The 20709-nt window shown below is 40.2% G+C and overlaps 1 protein-coding gene across 3 annotated transcripts in view; it reads right to left on the minus strand.

The window, feature by feature from the left end:
* Positions 1-20709, minus strand: part of L3MBTL4 (L3MBTL histone methyl-lysine binding protein 4) — a 450611-nt gene that overhangs the window by 333935 nt on the left and 95967 nt on the right. For all 3 annotated transcript variants that reach the window (XM_058692660.1, XM_058692661.1, XM_058692662.1), the window contains exon 4: positions 12692-12746. In XM_058692660.1, the coding sequence (XP_058548643.1) occupies positions 12692-12746 (55 nt within the window). The remainder of the gene's footprint in view (positions 1-12691; positions 12747-20709) is intronic.

Here is a 20709-nt window from a genome sequence, read left to right on the forward strand (position 1 = left end):
ATAGCTACCCGCCAAAGAGGCTTTTCAGGAAAGACTTGTGACAAACACACTGTGCTGCTTCCAGTTACATCATGGAAAAAAACCAAATGAGTTTTTAAAGGCTTCAGGGTGCTTGGACGGCTCAGTCAGAAGAGCATGTGACTCTACCTCGGGGTTGTGAGTTTGAGCCCCACACGGGGGGGGGGGGGGGGGGGGAGGGTAGAGAGAAAGAAAGAAAGAAAGAAAGAAAGAAAGAAAGAAAGAAAGGAAGGAAGGAAGGAAGGAAGGAAGGAAGGAAGGAAGGAAGGAAGGAAGGAAGGAAGAAAGAAAGAAAGAAAGAAAGAAAGAAAGAAAGAAAGAAAGAAAGAAAGAAAGAAAGAAAGAAAGAAAGAAAGAGAGAAAGAAAATAAACTTTAAAGGTTTAAACTTTGCATCGGTTTCTTCCTCAAAGAAAAATAAGTCCTTTCTTAAGTAGGATAAAAACACTTTTTAGGGACGCCTGGGTGGCGCAGTCGGTTAAGCGTCCGACTTCAGCCAGGTCACGATCTCGCGGTCCGTGAGTTCGAGCCCCGCGTCAGGCTCTGGGCTGATGGCTCGGAGCCTGGAGCCTGTTTCCGATTCTGTGTCTCCCTCTCTCTCTGCCCCTCCCCTGTTCATGCTCTGTCTCTCTCTGTCCCAAAAATAAATAAAAAACGTTGAAAAAAAAAATTAAAAAAAAAAAACCACTTTTTAAAAAATGCTTCAGCTAGTGCTAATTCTCCGGAGTAAATAATTTTAAAACTGTCCCTTAGAAATTTCCTAAGCAAAATACGAGAACTGATACCAAAAAGAACCTAAAAACTATTGAAAACTAATACATAAATTTTCTATTTAAGCTGTTCAAGAAAAATATCATTTGTTGAGTATCTACCAGGAGCCAAACACACTATAAATACTTTTTCATTCAATCCTGACAGTATTATAGGCTAAGAGAAATTACCTATTACTCTTAATTCACCAGCAAGTAAATTGGGAATCAGAGAAGTTAAACAATTCAATTGTTGGAAGTCACACAGCCAGTTAAGTGGCAAAACCAAAATTCAAATGAGGTGTCTTTGAGTCTAAGCATACACTATTTATTTCCTTTCACATATCAAAAGAGAAATTAAAATTTTGGACTTTTAAAGATAACATTTATCCTGGGCTTAAAACAAAACCGTGACAGGACATCCAGGGCCCAGGCATCTGTCTGGATCAACCTGCCTGCAGCCGCTGGCCTGAACCCTAGGGAAGTTTCTGTGTATTATACTATAACGCCTTCATTGTGAATTAGGTAAAAGAAAGCTTTTTTTCTTTTAAAAGAAAGAAAAGAAAGCTTTTTTTTTGGGAGGGGGACGTGGGGAGGTGTCTGGGTTCCTCAGTTGGTTCAGAGTCCAACCTTGGCTCAGGTCATGAACTCATGGTTCGAAGGTTCAAGCTGCGTCCAGCTCTGTGCTGATAGCTCAGAGCCTAGAGCCTGCTTTAGATTCTGTGTCTCCCTCTCTCTTTGCCCTTCCCTCGCTTGTGCTCTCTCTCTCTCAAAAATAAATAAATGTTAAAAAAAAGAAAGCTTTTTTTTAAAAAAAAATAGGATTAATTATGCTCATGGAAACAGTAGAATAATAGTAAGATTCTAGTCATGAACATTCCAAGTGAATTTCTAAGGGATTCACCTGTTCTACAAAAGGGAGCTATCATTGGGGCACCTGGGTGGCTCAGTCGGTTAAGCGTCCGACTTCGGCTCAGGTCATGATATCACAGTTCATGGGTTTGAGCCCTGTGTCGGGCTCTGTGCTGACAGCTCAGAGCCTGGAGCCTGCTTCAAATTCTGTGTCTCCCTTCCTCTCTGTCCCTCCCTGGCTCACTTTCGCACTCTCTCTCTCTCTCTCTCAAAAATAAATAAACATTAAAAAAAAGGGGGGGGGGAACTACCGTACAAATGCAGCTTTGCACTTAAACACTAAAACAGCTAACAACTTTAGCAAAGCAGCAAGAACACACTACCAATTCCTATCTCCTTCTGGCTTTTGAGGGAAATCCACAGGTGTTCTCTGGAAGCCCCAGGATCACATCCATATTGGTACCACATTGGTCCCAGGCATAGGGACTCAAAACACAACGGTTATACTTGACTCTCCCCTGTGCTTCACAAGTTTGGGAATTATATCCAAACACAATGAAGGAAGGTCAGCATTAGGGCTGGGAGAAGAATGAGGGCACAAGTGAACACAGATCTGAAGCGCACAGTGAGACCAGAGAGTACCACGCACACAAATGGTGGAACCCTTCAGATGATTGATCGTTAACAACTCAATTACTCTGATGTACAGGAGCCTCGACCGTTACCCGCCAACACGTGGCCCTCACCGGGAAGGGAGAGACAGGCAACCAGGAGACGTAAGCAGGACCCCACTTGAACTCCTCACCACCCAGTCTGTTTGCTTTTTTCTCCACTTCAGGTGCTTCTCATTTTCTCCGGATCCTCTCTTCAAGAATGGCACCATGTTCTTCTCATCCCCCTGGCCTTCTTCCCTTCTTTTTGCTTGCTGCCTGTCCCTTCCTTCCCCTACCGAACAATTCTGTTCTAAAGCTGTATGTGAGCAGAACAAGGTAGGCATCCACATGGGAGGATGGAGGTGAGGGGCTGTAAGGAAAACACCCCCATGTGGAGGAGCCCAGCACAGAGTACGGCAACCTGGCAGGGTGAGGGAGTGTCACCACAGAGGGGTGCAAATGGCATGGGGCAGGGAGTGGAGGAGTCCTAAACAAGGTGTTGAGGGCATCCATTTGGGAAGGTGACCCAGCGTTTAGAGTCAGAACCATTCCCTACAGAAGTTGTCTGTGTGATTTGTCACGCATTTCTGCCCACAGCCACACACACACGATCATGAGGGGCTTAGTTGGCTTGTGCTCCATATCTGGCCTTGGGATCAGAATTGGCCCTTTTATTCCTGACACCAAGAGGGATTAACTTGCCTCACCTCCCTGAGCCAGACCAGGCTGGCCCCTGGAATGGATCAGAGAGAGGGGGGGAAATATGCAGATGCCCAGGCTCCTAAGATTGTGAGAGAACAGAAACAGAAAGGAAAAAAAAAAAATCTCGCTCAGGGCTGCACTTAGGCACACTTAATGACTAACCATAAATCACAAATGGGTAACGCATATACTGCCCTGGTGGGAATAGTTTGTTGGAAGTGTCACCTGAGGGGAGGACGCTCTGCCCAGGACCCTCAATCAGGACTCCAACCAGGCTGGTCACCGCAGGGGCTTCCCCAGCCAGAAGGCTGGATGTTGTGAGTACCAGATTTGATGTCTTAACCCTTCTTTGTTCTTCTCTGTACTTCTCTTCCTCTTTATGTTTACTGTAATTGTTTAATCCATATGTTCCCTTTCCCTTATAATTAATAAAGCTTTCTTCCATGAAACCAAAAGTGAGGCTAACGTGAATCACTATGATAAGAACAAGAGCCCAAACGGGGCAAGGAGGACTCCCTCTGGATGGGCAGCCTGGTGCACAGCACTAAAGCCCAGTTAGGGTGAGAATGATGTCCTTCAAAGAGGCGGCATGGGAAAAGGAGGGAGCCCAGGATGGTGAAGCCTGAGTGGGACAAGGCGGTCACCCATTCCAGGGAGGGGTGGGTGGCAACAATGATTACATACAGGAGGATTTAGCAAATATACTAAAGATAACGAGAGCCACGTTTTTCACTGTCACAAACTGTGATTCAAATACATGAAGGGGAAAACCAGAATAAATCCTATAGGATCAGAATGAAAGTGGAGGTATCACTGTGAATGCATCAATTTCAGTATACAGAGAGACTGATATAAACAAAAAACTAACATGAAGTGTATGTGTGTCTGTGTGAGTGTAGACATATATTGTGTGTATAAATGTGTATGTATGTAGATGTGTGTGTATAAACATACAAAGAGACACTCCTTACCTCTGTCCACTGAGAGGGTAGGGGAGTAATGACAACCTGTTAGGAATGAACACACTTAACCCCAACCATGAAGAAGAACCAGAGGTCCTTGGAGATATTACTGATTCAAGGCCTGGGGCAGGGAGAATACAAGATGAGCCTAAAACAACTTGAATCACAAAATATGGAAGTGCTCAAAGAATAACACAGACATATCAGAAAGACACCAAAACCACTTGAAGAGGCTTCTACTGGCCAAACTTGAGTCAATTTGAGCACCAAAATAGTGACAGGAATTGATTAAAATCCAATGAATATAAGATAAGAAACTCTATGTCCATATTGAAATAAATAAATTAGGGAGGGGAGGGGAGGGGAGGGAAGGGAAAGGGAAGGGAAGGGGAAGGGAAGGGAGGGGAGGGGAGGGAAGGGGAGGGAAGGGGAGGAGTAAGTTAGGTGAAAAACAGAATATTTACAGCTTCTAATTCTCTCCCTATAAAACTTATTCCCTCTTATTCCCTCTAATAAGGGAAGGGGAGGGGAGGGGAAGGGGAGGGGAGGGGAGGGGAGGGGAGGGGAAGGGAGGGGAAGGGAGGGGAAGGGAAGGGGAGGGGAGGGGAGGGGAGGGGAGGGGAGGAGTAAGTTAGGTGAAAAACAGGATATTTACAGCTTCTAATTCTCTCCCTATAAAACTTACCAATTCCAAAGGAAAAACTGTAACTTTACAGTAGAGGAATCCGGCAGACACCAGGATAATCAAGGGGTCAAAGTGAGTTATCATCAGAAATGGGGCAAATCATAATTGTCTGCCATCTGACAGGAGGCCCAGGGAGAAAAAAAAAAAAAAAAAAAAAAAGCATCACTTCTGTGATGTACAACTTGAATCTAATCATAAGGAAATATCAGACAAACTCAAAATGGGGAACATTTACAAAATAACTGGCCTGTGATCTTCAAGAGTGTCAAGGTCAAGTCCAGGGAAAGCTGAGGAACTGGTCCAGACGTAGGAGACTGCAAAGATAACTAAATGCAATCTGCATTCAGAAATAGATCCCTTCACCATAAAGGGCATTGTCAGGATAACGGGTATAACCTCAATGGGGTCTGCAGCTTGCATGGCAGTAAGGTATCAACTTTAACTTCCTGCCCTGAATGGTTGCCCTGAATGGTTGTGCATGGCATGATCTTGTTTGTAGGACATTACATACTAAAGTATTTGGAGGTGATGGGGTACCAAGCTGGTAAGGTACTCTATAATTCAGAAAGAGAAAATGTCTCTGTGCTGTACTTGCAACTTTTCTGTAAATTTGAGATAGTTCCAAATATTTCAGAAATGTATTTAAGAAAAGAAGAATTTCACTCGGTAGTGCTGAGAGAGCACAGGGAGATGAAGTAGTCATTAAACACGGGCATGTCAGCAAATAAGCCCACAGTCCAAATTAAATATTTCACATGAAACAGTTTAGGTTCAAACGAATATTGAAATGCCCCCAAAGTAGCAGCTTTAATCTCAGTAGCGAAAGGTAATTATGCTGAACAAAAATCAAACATGCTTTAAAACAGCAAAGCACGTTAGTGGAAAGAGTCCTTTGGTTAAGCCAAAGTCTCCGGTTTTAGGAACAGAACAAGGAAGGAGGAGAATAGGTCCTGCAGGAGGAGATGATGGGGTGTTTTGCTTGGTGAATTGATGGTGGCCCGCCACCACCAGGCCCTCCCTATAAATACGAGGCCTGCACAGCTCGAAAGCTTCCCAGACACCCCCACTGGGACTAAGTACTGCTCTGTGACATTTTCTTTTGCTAAATCAATCTAAAAGTCAGGGCACTCAGTCCCCTTCCCAGAGTTCAATACTCTTATTATCCACCAGGGACCTCTAATAACAGAAGTAGTAGAGGCTCCTCTGTGGGGCAGCTTGAGAACATAAATAATCTGGAGGCTTCCTCAGGAAGTTCTTTAATGAGATAAAAATTTTAATATGATGTCTGCTTTCATATATTAAAGAATTCAACACGGCCCATAAAAACTGTCTTTATAAAACAGGTTTTATGAATGTAGGCCCTTGCCCTCTCTTTGTGCTTTATACAGTTCTAGTCACTGGTACCATCTACCGACACATGTGCTCCTTTCCTCTGTGACAGTGTATATTCACACTCCTGCTTCTTCACCCAGAGTGGCAGAATCTTACAGGGGACGTTTGGTAACTTAATTAGGTAAGTTCGAAGATGAGCTCACTAATAAACCACTATCAAGAGCAAATAAATTTTTTTACAGAGTAGTATTTTTGTTAAAGTGCATGTGGATGTGTTTTATTTATTAAAGTTTCCCCCCCAAAAAGTACTTTAGTTACAAAGAAATCCCCTGCTTATCTCTGAGTGATAGTTTCATGGCTCAGTGAAAATGTAATTCTGTAGGTTCAAAGCATTCAAATACCTAAACATTTAACTGTGCACTTAATGATAGTAAATGCCATCTATAAAAATAAGAACTGACTAAAGTAAAATCGATTTGGTTTTCCCTTTTCTGATGGAATGCTGTCCATTGTTAGGTAAGGAAGTACCTTGATGGGAATAAACAGACCTCTCATAAAGTTTAAAAATGTGGGCATTATTTCCATTGCAAGAAAGTACTTCCGTCATTACACCTAGGAAGTAAACTAGTTACTCTAACAACAGACTCTGGGGATAATGCTCAAAGGACCATCTTTGAATCTTTTAGAATCACATTTAATGAACCATATCTCCCAGCACCAAAACTACTCTCCGAAAGTAAGTTAAGCACTTTTGGAAGCTGTGTTAATTCTTCTTCAGGCCATTTAGCTAATTAATCCTTCAGAGCTCTAGTAAATTATTACTTCAGTATACTAAATAATAAATCCTCTGGCTGGATTACATGATTTTTTAAAAAACACCAAATTTAAGTGGGAGACATAGCATATTATATAACTTAATTTTTAAAAGCCAAATGCCCGAGGATATGCTGAGAGAAAACAGAATAGAGAGAAAAATACTAAATAAGCAAAGTAGAGAAGATAATGAGGTTTGAAAGGATCCAGCTACTTGGATTAGGCTAGAAAAAGAAGACTCCAGGCAGAAGAAACCGTTCTTCAGACAGCAAGGTCTATACTGCATGTTCTGTTAGGCTGAAGCCAAACGGAGAGAGGCAGAGTTCAGTGGCAGGTGCCTGGCAAGTTCCAGAAGCTCAGAGGCCTCTAATGATAATCTAGAGAAAGGATACAAGGCCCTCTACTAACAGAATTTCAGACACATTTTAGCCGGGTAAGAGAGGGTAAAAGCAGTACATTTCCTCTCACTTCAGAGAGGGTAAAAATGTGAAACCACTGAAAAGTGAGTAGGGTCATCTCAAGTTGAGAGATATTATTTAAAAGATATCAAGAGAGATGAGTAGAGAAATGTTGGTAATTATTTAGGAAACTTGTGGGTATGTGAGAAGGAGGGGTCAAGGATATCTCCAGGACTCTAGACTGAGTCCAGGTCAAAGATGGTGCTACACTGTTGGTGGGAATGCAAATTGGTGCAGCCACTCTGGAAAACAGTGTGGAGGTTCCTCAGAAAATTAAAAATAGACCTACCCTATGACCCAGCAATAGCACTGCTAGGAATTTACCCAAGGGATACAGGGGTACTGATGCATAGGGGCACTTGTACCCCAATGTTTATAGCAGCACTCTCAACAATAGCCAAATTGTGGAAAGAGCCTAAATGTCCATCAACTAATGAATGGATAAAGAAATTGTGGTTTATATACACAATGGAGTACTACGTGGCAATGAGAAAGAACGAAATATGGCCCTTTGTAGCAACGTGGATGGAACTGGAGAGTGTGATGCTAAGTGAAATAAGCCATACAGAGAAAGACAGATACCATATGGTTTCACTCTTATGTGGATCCTGAGAAACTTAACAGAAACCCATGGGGGAGGGGAAGGAAAAAAAAAAAAGAGGTTAGAGTGGGAGAGAGCCAAAGCATAAGAGACTGTTAAAAACTGAGAACAAACGGAGGGTTGATGGGGGGTGGGAGGGAGGGGAGGGTGGGGGATGGGTATTGAGGAGGGCACCTTTTGGGATGAGCACTGGGTGTTGTATGGAAACCAATTTGACAATAAATTTCATATACTGGGGGAAAAAAAAAGATGGTGCTACAGACTAAGGGGCTAGAGAGGAAGCACACTCAACACCTAGGAACAAAGAATTCAGCTGTAAAGGGGATGTGAAATCTAAAAAGTAAGAGAAGTAAGAGCAGGGAAGCTTCCGCCGCTTTGGGAGGTCCCTCGTTCCATTCAATCAACAAAATGTTGGCAACTATCTGTGGGGCACTGGTGTAGGAGGAAAGAATAGTGTGTGGGGGACAGCTGAGCATAGATGCCAGATGGTGAAGACAGGATGAGTTGAAAGCGAGTGAGAAAACAATGTCTCTCTCAAGAGACTGGAACTGTTGGTGGTGACTTCCAGTCACAGAGAACAAGACTCCGGAGTAAAGGAAATGTACACACAATGATCATGTAAAGTGGTATTCTGGACTGGATTTGGGAACAGAAAAGGGACATTAGTAGAAAAACTGGTGGAATTTGAATAAAGTACAAAGTTTAGTGATAGTGACGTACCATTGTTAATTTCTTAGTTCTGACAAATGTCCTGCAGTCATGTAAGATATTAATGTTTGCAGAAACTAGGCAAAGGACTGAGCTCTACTATTTCTGCAATCTTTCTCAAGTCTAAAGTTATTCCACAATGACAAGGTTAGTTACAAAAAAAAGGAAGAAATCCAAAAGCAGACATTCCAACCACATCCTTCTTTCCATAAATTGAAGCTTTGAGGAATTTATTTTTCAATATTTGCTTGACTGTACCATGATTACCTACTAATTGTGAAAAAAAAATACTTGCAAAATATAGGAAGCATTCTTTTATTTCACAACTTAGAAATAATAATCATTATAACACGTCGTTCCTTCTGTTCCATAGATAGGTACTTTTTTTCAATCATCACTGAGATTACTCTCCTGAGCTTTTCCCCCCCCTTAATATGTTATCATAAACTTTCACTCCCGTGTAATTTAATTTTTTCCAAAAGCACTGAAGTGACCACACAATTGCTTACACACAGTTGTACCACAATGTCTTACCTACTCCAAATTTGTTGGACATTTAGATCATTTCCAACTTTTCTCCACTTATAATTAGTACTATAGTGAATATCATATGCATAAATTCAATGCAGATGACTTATTTCATTAGGAGAAATTCCAAAAAATGGAGTTCCTGAGCTGAAGGAAATGTTTATTTAACACTTTTGATAAATGCCATCACTGTGTCCTCCAGAACAATGGAACAACTTATACTTCCAAGAGCAGTGTACTGGCAGCGCCCCCCACCCATCAGCAAACAGGATCAGCATTTTTGTAACTGTTGTCAATTGGAAGGCTAAGAAATGTTCATTATTACATTTAAATGTGTATTTCTTTGCCTTCTAGTAAGACTAAATGTATTTAACACATTTATATTTTAGCTACTTTTATTTCCTCTTCCATGAATTCCTGTTCGTGTCCTTTGTCTGTTTTTGCGCTGAGATCTTAGTGCATTACTTCTTCTGAATCTGTTGTGTGTATGAACCTTCTTGATTTCCACTTTAATTTTTATTATGACATTCTTTGATTTACAAAGTTTGATTTGGATGTGTATACATGTCATTTTCCTTCATAATTTCTTCTACTCTTTTTATGTTTATACAGACCTCACTGCCCCAACACTCAACTAAACAAATATTAGCAGTAGCTAAAAAGAGCACTTAAAATTCACAAGGGGAGGGGCGCCTGGGTAGCTCAGTCAGTTAACCGTCCAGCTCTTGGTTTCAGCTCAGGTCATGATCTCACAGTTGTGAGACTGAGCTCCACATCAGACTCAGCAAGGAGCACAGAGCTTGCTTGGGATTCTCTCTCTCTTTCTCTCTCTCCCTCTCTCTCTGCCCCTTTCCCGCTCTGTCTCTCTCTTTCTCTTTCTCTCTCTCTCTCTCTCTAAATAAATAAACTTTTTAAAAAAATTTAGAAGGGGAAAAGCCAGATCACTTGTCCAACTGAAGAAATGAGTTGTTTTTATTTTCAAGATTTCAAATGTACACATCTGGGATTACACAGTGATTGACGACACTACTTCTATACCTTTAATCATACATAATTATTAACAAATACCGAGACAAACCTTTTCTTAGTGGTATCCAATATAATTACTAAATTTTTTCAATCACCAGGAATAACATAGCTCAGAAAGTCTCCAAAAGAACCAAAAAAAGTTAATCTCAGGGCATGACTGTCAGGAAAAATCTAGTTCAGCTAGTTCCCATGGACACAAAGAGCTATACGAGACAGCATTAGTACTTTAATTATTAGCAGTTATTCTTCCCATCCCATTTCTAAGCACGATTCATTTTCTCTACCTTTGTGTTAGCAGCTACAAAGGGAGAATGTTAAAGTAACAGGTAAAGTAGAAAGCGCATGGGCTTTAGAACTTGCTAGCTGTGGGTTCAAATCCTGGATCCACCATTCACTAGTTATTTACCCTAAATAAGTCAAATGGCCTCTGGACCAACGCTCCATCATCTGTGTAACACTGCAGTCAGTATTCGTGGCACAGACTGGGCACTCTATAAATGATTTGGTAATGATTTCCAAGGAAATGCCTTCCTTGTTGTAAAAGCAGGACTAAGAATTAAGTGTTTATTTTTCAATACAATTTTCTGTTCACATATAAATGTGCATGTGTACATTTGTTTGCTTTCCTTGTGTTATTAAGAAACTGGTAAGTGACTAAATCTTTTTTGTTTTGTAAGTAGCCTACAGAAAAAATTAAACAATTTCCAGAAACTATGGGAGGAAAATCCCCACTTTAATATGAAGATGATAGGCCATTTAGGGAATGGTTTCCTTCATCCCACTAAAAGTGGTGCTTCAAAAGCCTCTCAAATAATTCAATTTGCATTTCAACTAGCAGTCTGTAGTATCTGTATGCACAAACCAAATCCCATCCTTCCTGTAAACATGGAGCTAACTTCAGTAGTTGGGGCAAACAGCAACAACCTCAGATTTGAGAAGAATAAACCACTGGGGAAACTTTTGAGAATGGATCACTACCCATAAAAACAACTCTGACAATGGAAGAACAACAGCAACAGACAACAGTCACTTTGTATTGAAACTGAAAAACTATTTATGATAAATATATATTCGGCTATAATGGAACTATAAATACTAAATTTTAAAAATCTTAGTTTTAAGGACTGAACATTCTTAAATTGTTGGCCTAACTCTGCGTCTTCTTCTTCTGGAATAAATGTTTTAGCCATGGAATAAGAGAATCTAAAACAATTTGCATTCGTGTGAAAATACAGCAGCAGAGGAGAACAACAACATAATAAATCACAACCTATTTCTGAGAAGAAAAAAAAAACACAATGTTTAAAAAAGCCCCGCTGTTAGGGCCAGGTAGAGTCCAAATTTATTTCTAGAATTCCAGTGTTGCATAACTGAAGTGTATTTCAATGGAGCTGAACATCAAGTTACATAATTACCAAATTACTGCATTCTATTTTGCTTTCTCAGCAAAGAACATGATGGGTCTGGCTGACGGCGACAGAAGAAAAGAATTAAAGCAGCATATTTTGCTTATAGCAGAAAACAACTTTTATTTTAAAAGCATTTAGATGGAAGATCACAAATTTTCAATTTTTTGTCCCTAAACTAAGCAATATAAAATGGTCTTTAAAAACCTCAATTTTTGAGGGGCGCCTGGATGGCGCAGTCGGTTAAGCGTCCGACTTCAGCCAGGTCACGATCTCGCGGTCCGTGAGTTCGAGCCCCGCGTCAGGCTCTGGGCTGATGGCTCGGAGCCTGGAGCCTGTTTCCAATTCTGTGTCTCCCTCTCTCTCTGCCCCTCCCCCGTTCATGCTCTGTCCCTCTCTGTCCCAAAAATAAAATAAAAAACATAAAAAAATTTAAAAACCTCAATTTTTGTTTGTCATTTTTCCAAGGTATTTTTAGTTGTCGCCATTGTTTATTTTAAAAAGCTCACTCAACAAATACTTAACATATGTTAAAAAGATCATTAGAAAAGATTTATCAAATTTATATGCTTCCTTCCCATGGAGAGTAGCACAAATGTTGGACATTCAGCTACATTTTACAGAAAATTTAATAATGGAAAATATATTCCAGAAAATATCATCTGCACTTGTTGATTTAAATTTAAAGCATCAGAGAATTAGCTGAATATTAAAAAGTTGTTATCTAAAACTTATTGATGTATTAATAACCATAATGAGCGATATTCATTTTAGAGCAAGTGTGCATCCTCCTCTAAAACATGACTTCAACGGAAGAACACAAATGCAATCATTAGAAGATTAAACTACTCCGGGAAGAGCTTAAACAAAGAATTATAATAAACTAAGTAGCATCTCCCATTGTCTTGTTCTCTGGGAAGGTTTACAAATCGGAAGTTATTTTACTTAAAGCATTTTTAAAAAGCAAATAAACGAGATCAGAGCATCAGACTTTTTCTTGATGTATATTATGTGAAAATCTCAGATGACTAGGATGGTCTACAGAGGGGTATGGAACACAATGTCAATAAATGATACTACGATTATACACTGAAATAAACAAACCTAAAACAATGAAAGCTACCTAACAAAAACTACACTTAAAAGTTGTTCATTGTTGTTCACAGACTAAAACTGTAAGGGATGGTCATGATTACCGTGACTCAATGGGGTGGCACCATCCCTGGGCTTCTTTTCTTCTTCAGCTTGCTCCTAGAACACAGAAAATGTGGTTTAGACCATATTTTTGGATACATATTGGACACACCGGAAAGACCTCTTCTGTGTGCAGGAAGCCAAACCATGAAAAGCACTGTAAAGGCAGCAACAATCCATGAGTAGCCAATGCCCTCAGCTGGGTGTGCGACCTCAGAGGGCACACCATGATCCATCTGGACATGGCAGGAATCCTCTATTACTGTCTTAACTCTTTTCTGGCTAAAGTATGACAGAGAGTAAGGTTCAATAATAGTTAACACAGAAGCTGATAAGGACGCCTCCCTACTGCCTGTGTGTGACACTGTGCCAGAGGCAGGCTGATGGAAGAGTCAAGTCCCACACCACAGCCAAGCCTCCTTCAGCCGACCGGCATCTATGACACTTTATTAAGGCTCAGTCAAGATAACGTTATCTAATTTTAGGCAAACTGACCTCCAGAGAAGAGACAAATGACTTCAAAGATTCCTTTGAAAAAACCCCAGACTGCATATGACAAACAATACAAGCGCCCAAAAAGACCATGGCAGAGCTTCTCTCCACCGAGCAAGCAATTCATCAGACATTCTCACAGCAACTCTCAAAGAAAGGCTGACCACCTAACAAAGACTAAGGGAACAACTTCTTTTTGAAAGATACTCACAGTAACAAAGAGCGTTTGTTAGTGGGTACTCAGAAATGTGTTTCATTTACACAATTTTGTAGTCATAAACACTGAATGCCCCCCATTCAAACTCATAATTATACACTTAAAAATTGAGGAGCAGAGTTTCCCAATTTTAAAATCCTCCAAATGAAGGGTTTCAGTGGGCTCTGAACTCACTTTTGGAAATATAAATATGCAATACCTCTGATTAGTTCCCAAGAAAAACTGTCATCAGGGAAGATGAAAAGTCAGCAGCTGAAATACACAAAAACCTTCACATAACTGACGGGGCTGCTGAGAAATGAGTGTCATGATTAGCAGGTTTGGCTAACAACCGTTTCTTCAGATTAGGCCTGTTTACTCTTGGGACATATCTTTTTAAGCTATGACAAGGGTGACTGACCACCCCAGTTTTCCCAGGACTGACATAGCCACAGCACTGAAGCCTGCATGTGGGGAAGCCCTAAGTTCTAGACAAACCAGGATACCCAGTGATCCCGGCCATGACAACCATTACAACCGAACCTAAAAAAACAGACTTCAGATAATGCCAACACAAAGCTTTGAATCAAGCTTTCAAAAAAGAATCATGCTTGCTAATATTTTAATGAGAGCAAACTTGTTTGTAACTGTTAAAATAAATAGCGTTGATTTCATTTTTCTATGACACTTTCTTAGTTTCTTTTTTGGTTTATGGCTTTGAGGTGCAAAATACAATTTGAGTAATAGTAAATCATACAATTCTCAAATAAACAAATAACCCACATGTATTGAGATATGTGATTAATGTTTCTTTATTGATGGGTAAGCACACCAGGCTGCCACTTGCTGATACAGCCAGATACAACTGATTGGGAAAGCTTGGTATCTTTCTATACATATAATTTGTTTTTTTAAGTTCATATGGCTTAAGGTAAAAATATACAGAGAAACAAATAGGGTGAAAACTTTCCCACCCATCTTCCCCACTCTGGCCAACTCATAACAACTCCACCTGGAAATCACAGTTACTAGAGTCTAATATGTCTTTGTAAAGTTTTCTTTATAAAAACACAAAGAAACATGGATATATGTTCTTATTGTTTTGCTTTTATGCACAAAGGTCGCACATCATAATACAGTTTTTTCCCTCTCTTTTCATTTAACAAAATACCTCAGAGATCTTTATCAGATTATGAAGAGCATTCTCATTTGTTCTTCACAGCCGCACAGCATTACACTGAATGGATATTTCATGATTTACTTAACTGATTCCATATTTATGGATATTTGGGCTATTTCCAATCTTTTTTTCCCCCAGTCATATAATGCTACAGTGAAAAAACAGCACGTATGTCATTTTGCATATGTGCAAGGGTATCTATGGAATGACTTCTCAGGAGTGAAACTGCCAGTCAAGAGACTCGTGCTTTCCTGCTGCCAATCCCCACACGAGCTTTCCCACTCAACAGTCTCACAAGCCTTGGATCAGTGCCTGCTTTCCCACAGCCTTGTCACCAGGGTGTGTTATCAAATTTTTGGATTTTTGCCAAGATGGCGAGTGACAAACATCTCACTACAGTTAAATGTGTGTTTGCTACATTATGAAGAAACTGAAGATCACTTTGTATATTTAAAGCCGCTTGTATTTCCTTCTCTGTGAAATATCTTTTTACATCCTTAGTCCGTTTTCTGTTGGAATGATTGCTCATCTTTGGGTCTTGATAAATGAGGAAGATTAGTCCTTTGTCTACATTATGAGATGCATTATTCTTTTTCCCCAGTTTGTCATTTGTCTTTTTCATTTTTCTTATGGTATTTTTTAATATGTAGGGATTTTTGTTGTGTAAGAAATGAAATTACAAACTTTTCTTTCGTGGCTTCTCAATTTGAATAATCATTAGAAAATCCTTCTCCACTCCCAAATTATAAAAACCTTCTACTTTGTTTATGTCTATTACATTTACGGTTTATTTTTTCACATCTGAATCTTTGATAAATCTGAATCTGAGCCAGGATATAGTGTGAAGTAAACATCCAGTATTTTCACCCAAGTGGCCCTTCACCTCTCCCAACATGTATGGACAATATACTGAACTCCCATGTGCATTTGCTCCTACTTCTGGCATGTCTCTTCTGTTTCTTTGTTTATCTGTCTTTTCAGTTAGCAGTACCACACTGTTTTAATTATGACAGCCTTGTGTTTTAATATGATTCCTAGACTGTTTAGCGTTTACCCACAATAAGTGAGTTCCCTTCTGTTCAAGTTTTAGAGTCAGGCATCTGAGGGTTCATCCCCAATCCACCTTACCGGTGGTATGACGCTGACCAAGTGACCTAATTTCTGTGAGCCTCAGTTTTCTAATCTGTGATCTGGAGACCATCTTAACTTCTTTACTGAATTACTCCAAGGAATAGAGATCCACAGGTAAAACCTGACTGCAGCCCGTAACACCTGGCAGACTCTCCATGGTAGCTGTCACAGTTATTCTGCCAGATTTCAAGCTGCAGACTTGAAATGGATCCAGACTTAATAAAAATTAAGTTAGCCTTCCTATTTGTGTTTACTGACTGAAGAAACGTATCTCAAATGAACAGAATCTCTGATGAAAGAAAAATTCTGAGAGAGAGTAGAGAAGAATCTTAAACCACTAACTGAATTAATTACCTATTTAACAAATTTATTGAGCAATTCTTATATGGCAGGAAATGCACTGGGGTTTAAGGCGCAAATGAAACACAACACCCAGTGTTTGTTCACTGACAACCCATCATCTGATAGGCGTTTACTACTGAATGGCTGACTGAGGAAAGAATGAAGCCTTACATTCACTCTTCTGTCCCCCCAGCTCCTTATGACATACATTCTCACCCCCACTGCGACAACCCTGCAGCTGCCCGTTCTCCATGCACCACTCTGGCCTCACCTCTGCCTTCCTGCCTTCATGCCTCTCATGTGCAAGCATCCCCACTGCTCTCCGGACTTTCTGTCCTGCCCACCCCCTGTTCTGTTCGCTCTGACACCTGCCAACCCACTCTCAGTCTCACAGACAAGATGACCAATGGATCCACATCTCCCTCCATCATGTTTCAAACCTGCAGATCCAAAGTCCCACTACACAGCTTCATCTGGATGCCTTACAAGCTCTTGAAACTCAGTAATTACCAAAGGGAATTCATCATTACACTCTGAACCTCTTCTTATCCCCTGCCCAAAGTTCCCCAAACTCACTCTGCACTTTGTTTCACCCACACTGCCTCCTCCACCAGCTACTCTCCTTGCGGATTCTCAGATGACCCTAATGAGCAATGCCCTTGTAGAATCCCCTCCCCTGAGCGGGGGTGAAATTTGTTACTTACTTCTAGACCATAGAATATGCCAAGGTGATGGGACAGTCAGTTTCTCAACTGCATTACAATATATGACTCCACACTAGCTGACTAAAGCAGGAGGATCTCCGGCCTTGAAATAGCAGGCTGCCATGCAGTGAGAGGACCCCATGACAAGGAACTGTGCAGGGCCTCTTGGAGCTTAGACTGGATCTTGCTTGAGAGCCAATGAGAAAACGGGACCCACATTCCTACAACCACAAAGAACAGAATTCTGTTGACAACCACATGAGCTTGAAAGAGGCCACTGAGCTCCAAAAAGATCTCAGCCAGACCAACACTTTGATTTTACCCTTTGATACCCCAAGCAGAAAATTCATTTAACTCATGCCTAGAAGACTGACCTATGGAAAGTGTGAGGTAATAATAAATGGCTGTTTTAAGCCACAAAGTTGGTGGCAATTTGTTAAGCAGCAATAGAAAACTAATACATGCCTATTTATCCTTTAGAAGTTAACACAAGGAGGTCTCTTTGCTCTTACTTCCTCCTCCCCTCTCCGCCCATGTTAAACTGGGTAACCTACTGAATCCTGGAAATTCCCTGTACAAATCTCTATTATTGGGCCTATCATCTGTCTTATTGGACTCACCTGCTTTGAGGAACTTACTGAAGGCACAGTCTCAACCATCTTTCATCCCCAAAAGGTAACTTGGCACCTAGTCTAGCTCAACAAATATTTGCTGAATGAAGGCATGAATGCAAGTACTTTTCCACCTGGTAGATTTCACATCCAAAGTTATCACGCAATTAATAAATAGCATCCTGATACAACATACTATAACCTAGAGCTTGTCAAAATTTAACATGCATATGAATCACCTGGGTATTTTGTTAAAATGCAGATCTTAACTCTATAGGTCTGGAATAGGGCCTGAGATTACCAGTGTCCACCAAGCCCCAGCTGATGACACTTCTGAAGGTCTGTGGACCACAGCATGAGCTGTACAGCCACCATCTTCCAGGCAGAGGGTGAGAGTAGAGAAGCCATCCCATCTACCTCTGTTCTACTGCATGTGAAATGATGAACTGAATCGGTCTAATTTTCTATGGCAGTTCTTTACCCCAATTTCATCCCTTTTTACCCACTCAATACACAGGAAATTTACATAATTTGAAACAACACCAGTCTCTTCTCATAAAGGTTTTACTGCAAAAACTGAAATGGTAACAAGAAATAGTATTCAAGAGTTGATTATGTGAGCACAACAGCTACTGAAGCATTTTTATAATCACTGTATCATTCAAATATAAAAAGAAATATATAATATGCTGTCTGTCACTCCGTTAGTGGATTAGGATGTTTGGTTCACACTTCTTTATTTGCTACTGAAATTCTGCCTAGATAGAAGAAACATATCCCTCCCAAAAATAACATTACCTCTCACTTCAGAGTTAAATTATCCAAGCTCCTTATGTACATATGGTTTTTTTTTGGATGGATCAGGTTATAGATATGTAGACATATATATGAAAGGTCACCGTTTTGTATTTAAGAATAAATTTATATTTCTCATAAGATACACCGACCTCATTTTTTTGGAAAATTTTGCAAATAAAAGAGGATTTAATATCCTAAAATAGATCAGAAAAATGCTGAATTTGGGGTCAGGTGACCCAAGGTCAAGCTCCAATCCCACCCACAAAGAGGTATGTAACCATGAACAAATGACATATGTTATCTGCACCTACTTTTTCTTGTCTATAAGAAAAGGGATTGGACCAAATGTTCTCCTGCAACAGGAACTCCTGCAAGTTTTAACATTCTGTGCTTCTGTCTGAGCTAATTAATTATTTCATCAAGGTAATAAATCCACACTGCTATTAATGACTAGAGAGTTAATTTTTTTAAAAAGGAAAGGAAAAATGAGCACTTTTCCTTATCTTCCCAGACAGAACACTTAAGGAAATCAGTATGAGTTGAGAAAAATAAAACCATTACTGTGATTTCTCAGGTTTCAAACTTTACTCTTGAAAACTGAAAATAAAGCTTCAGGGAAAAAAAAGTGCTCTGAAAAAGGGAAGAGAGTGGTTTAAGGAACATAAAATAAGTCTTGCTATGGTGCATTTCCATTCACCAATTTAAAATCCATCATTTAGGAAGAGAGGATGATGAGGTGAGATAATAACCAAAAGGCTTCATGTTCTGCTGCCTCCTGATGGACCCGGATGCATCATATACTTTTACTACAAGTTACAGTGACTTTTCTAATTAATAAGTGTCGACATTTCCCTGTCTATGAATTCCAATCAAGGAAGCAAAACAAAAGATTTTCACCTACTGATATGTGGTTTGCAATTTCAAGTCTTTGCCCTGGAACTTCCAGATACTACCCCTTCCTTTCTTTCACCCTCAGACCAGTCCCTGGAGCACTGGAGGATTTTCCAGCAACCACTATTCCTCTCCCATAAGAATACAGGATGACACCTATTGGTTTCATGGACAGTAGAAAACACTGAAATCCCCTTCGATGACTCCAGTAACAAACTACCATTTGAATTTCACTTGCTGTCTCAAGTCCACTTTTCAAATTCTCTTTTTCTCTGATTCAATGTGGGTGACAAATTGAAGACAAATGAAATTAACCTTTCAGATAAAATAAAAAAACAGAAAAGGATTATTTTTCGTTGCTCTACTGCAATTCAGATGGAGACAGAGAGAAGGAAATGATCTCATTTTATTCAAATTTTCAATATTCATTGTGAGCAAAAACTATTTTTCAATGGCAGTCATCTCTGGATCTGTTAGCATCACTCTACCTGAATAAAAACAAAATCCCATGTTAGAGGCCTAGACTCTGAGGAGGAAGGCTGTGATATAATTGTTACAAATGGTATGTGCCCTGTTCAGGGCCAGCTAGGAGCAGGGTGGGGCGGGGGGGAGGAAATCCCAGGCATATTTAAACCAGTATCTGCTAAGGTGTCTATAAAAAATCAAAGAGAAAAAATCTAAAATAGCTCTATAAATATCTCCTCTCTATGGTTCCCCCATACATATTTTTTGAGGTGGTGGAGGGGCACAGGGAGAGGGAGAGAAAATCTTAAGCAGGCTCCATGCCCAGTGCAGAGCCCGACATGGGGCTCAATCTCACAACTGTGAGATGGTGACCTGAGCAGAAATCAAGAGTCAGACGCTTAACCGACTGAGCCACCCAGGAGCCCCTAGTTCCCCCATATATAAATGCATTCTATTGGCTGATACAAACTAGTATATCAGTCATGTATAGGGCAACAAAATGATAAAAAATTAAGTACTACTGAAGATTAAGAAACGAATGTAACCTTACCCTAAACATTTTCTCACTAATTAAGGATATTACAAAATAATTTCATTACATTATGCCCAAGTAAAAGCCAACCACAGCTCCCTCCTGCCAATACGTATATCAAGTTCAGCAGATACAATATCAAGTACAACTTCCTCTGCTCTATCTTCAAGACTCTCTAAGCTTAACCACTCACGTCCATCCTAGTCATCTTGCTATTTCATTAGGTACCAAATCTTAGACTCACTGAAATGGAAAGACCCTTAAGATCTTTTAATCTAAGACTCTGGTTCTATAAATAAAAAAGCTGAGGCTCAGCCTGGTGAAGGGCTTAACCTTGGTCATAGAGCTAATAATTATCATCAGAGCCAAAAACTGAAATCCAAATATTCTGACCCCCAGCCCAACACTCATTCTGCAAAACTGCCAACAGCAACATCTGCTCAATGAGACAAGTAATTATAATCTTGTCATTTATCACATATGTCATATTTACTTCCAACCCCATACCTTTACTCATGCTGCTTCCTTGGCCCAGACAATCCCTCCTCTGACCTTTCAACTTCCTTATCTCTCAAGGTTAGTTGCCTAGATAGCACCCAGATGTTAAAACACAAATAAGTTATACTCTCGCATATTGCCTCTTACTAAATTGGATTTTTTTTTACCAGGTTGGACGTA

This window comes from Neofelis nebulosa, chromosome 11 (genome assembly GCF_028018385.1).
Source record: "Neofelis nebulosa isolate mNeoNeb1 chromosome 11, mNeoNeb1.pri, whole genome shotgun sequence".
NCBI lineage: Eukaryota > Metazoa > Chordata > Mammalia > Carnivora > Felidae > Neofelis > Neofelis nebulosa.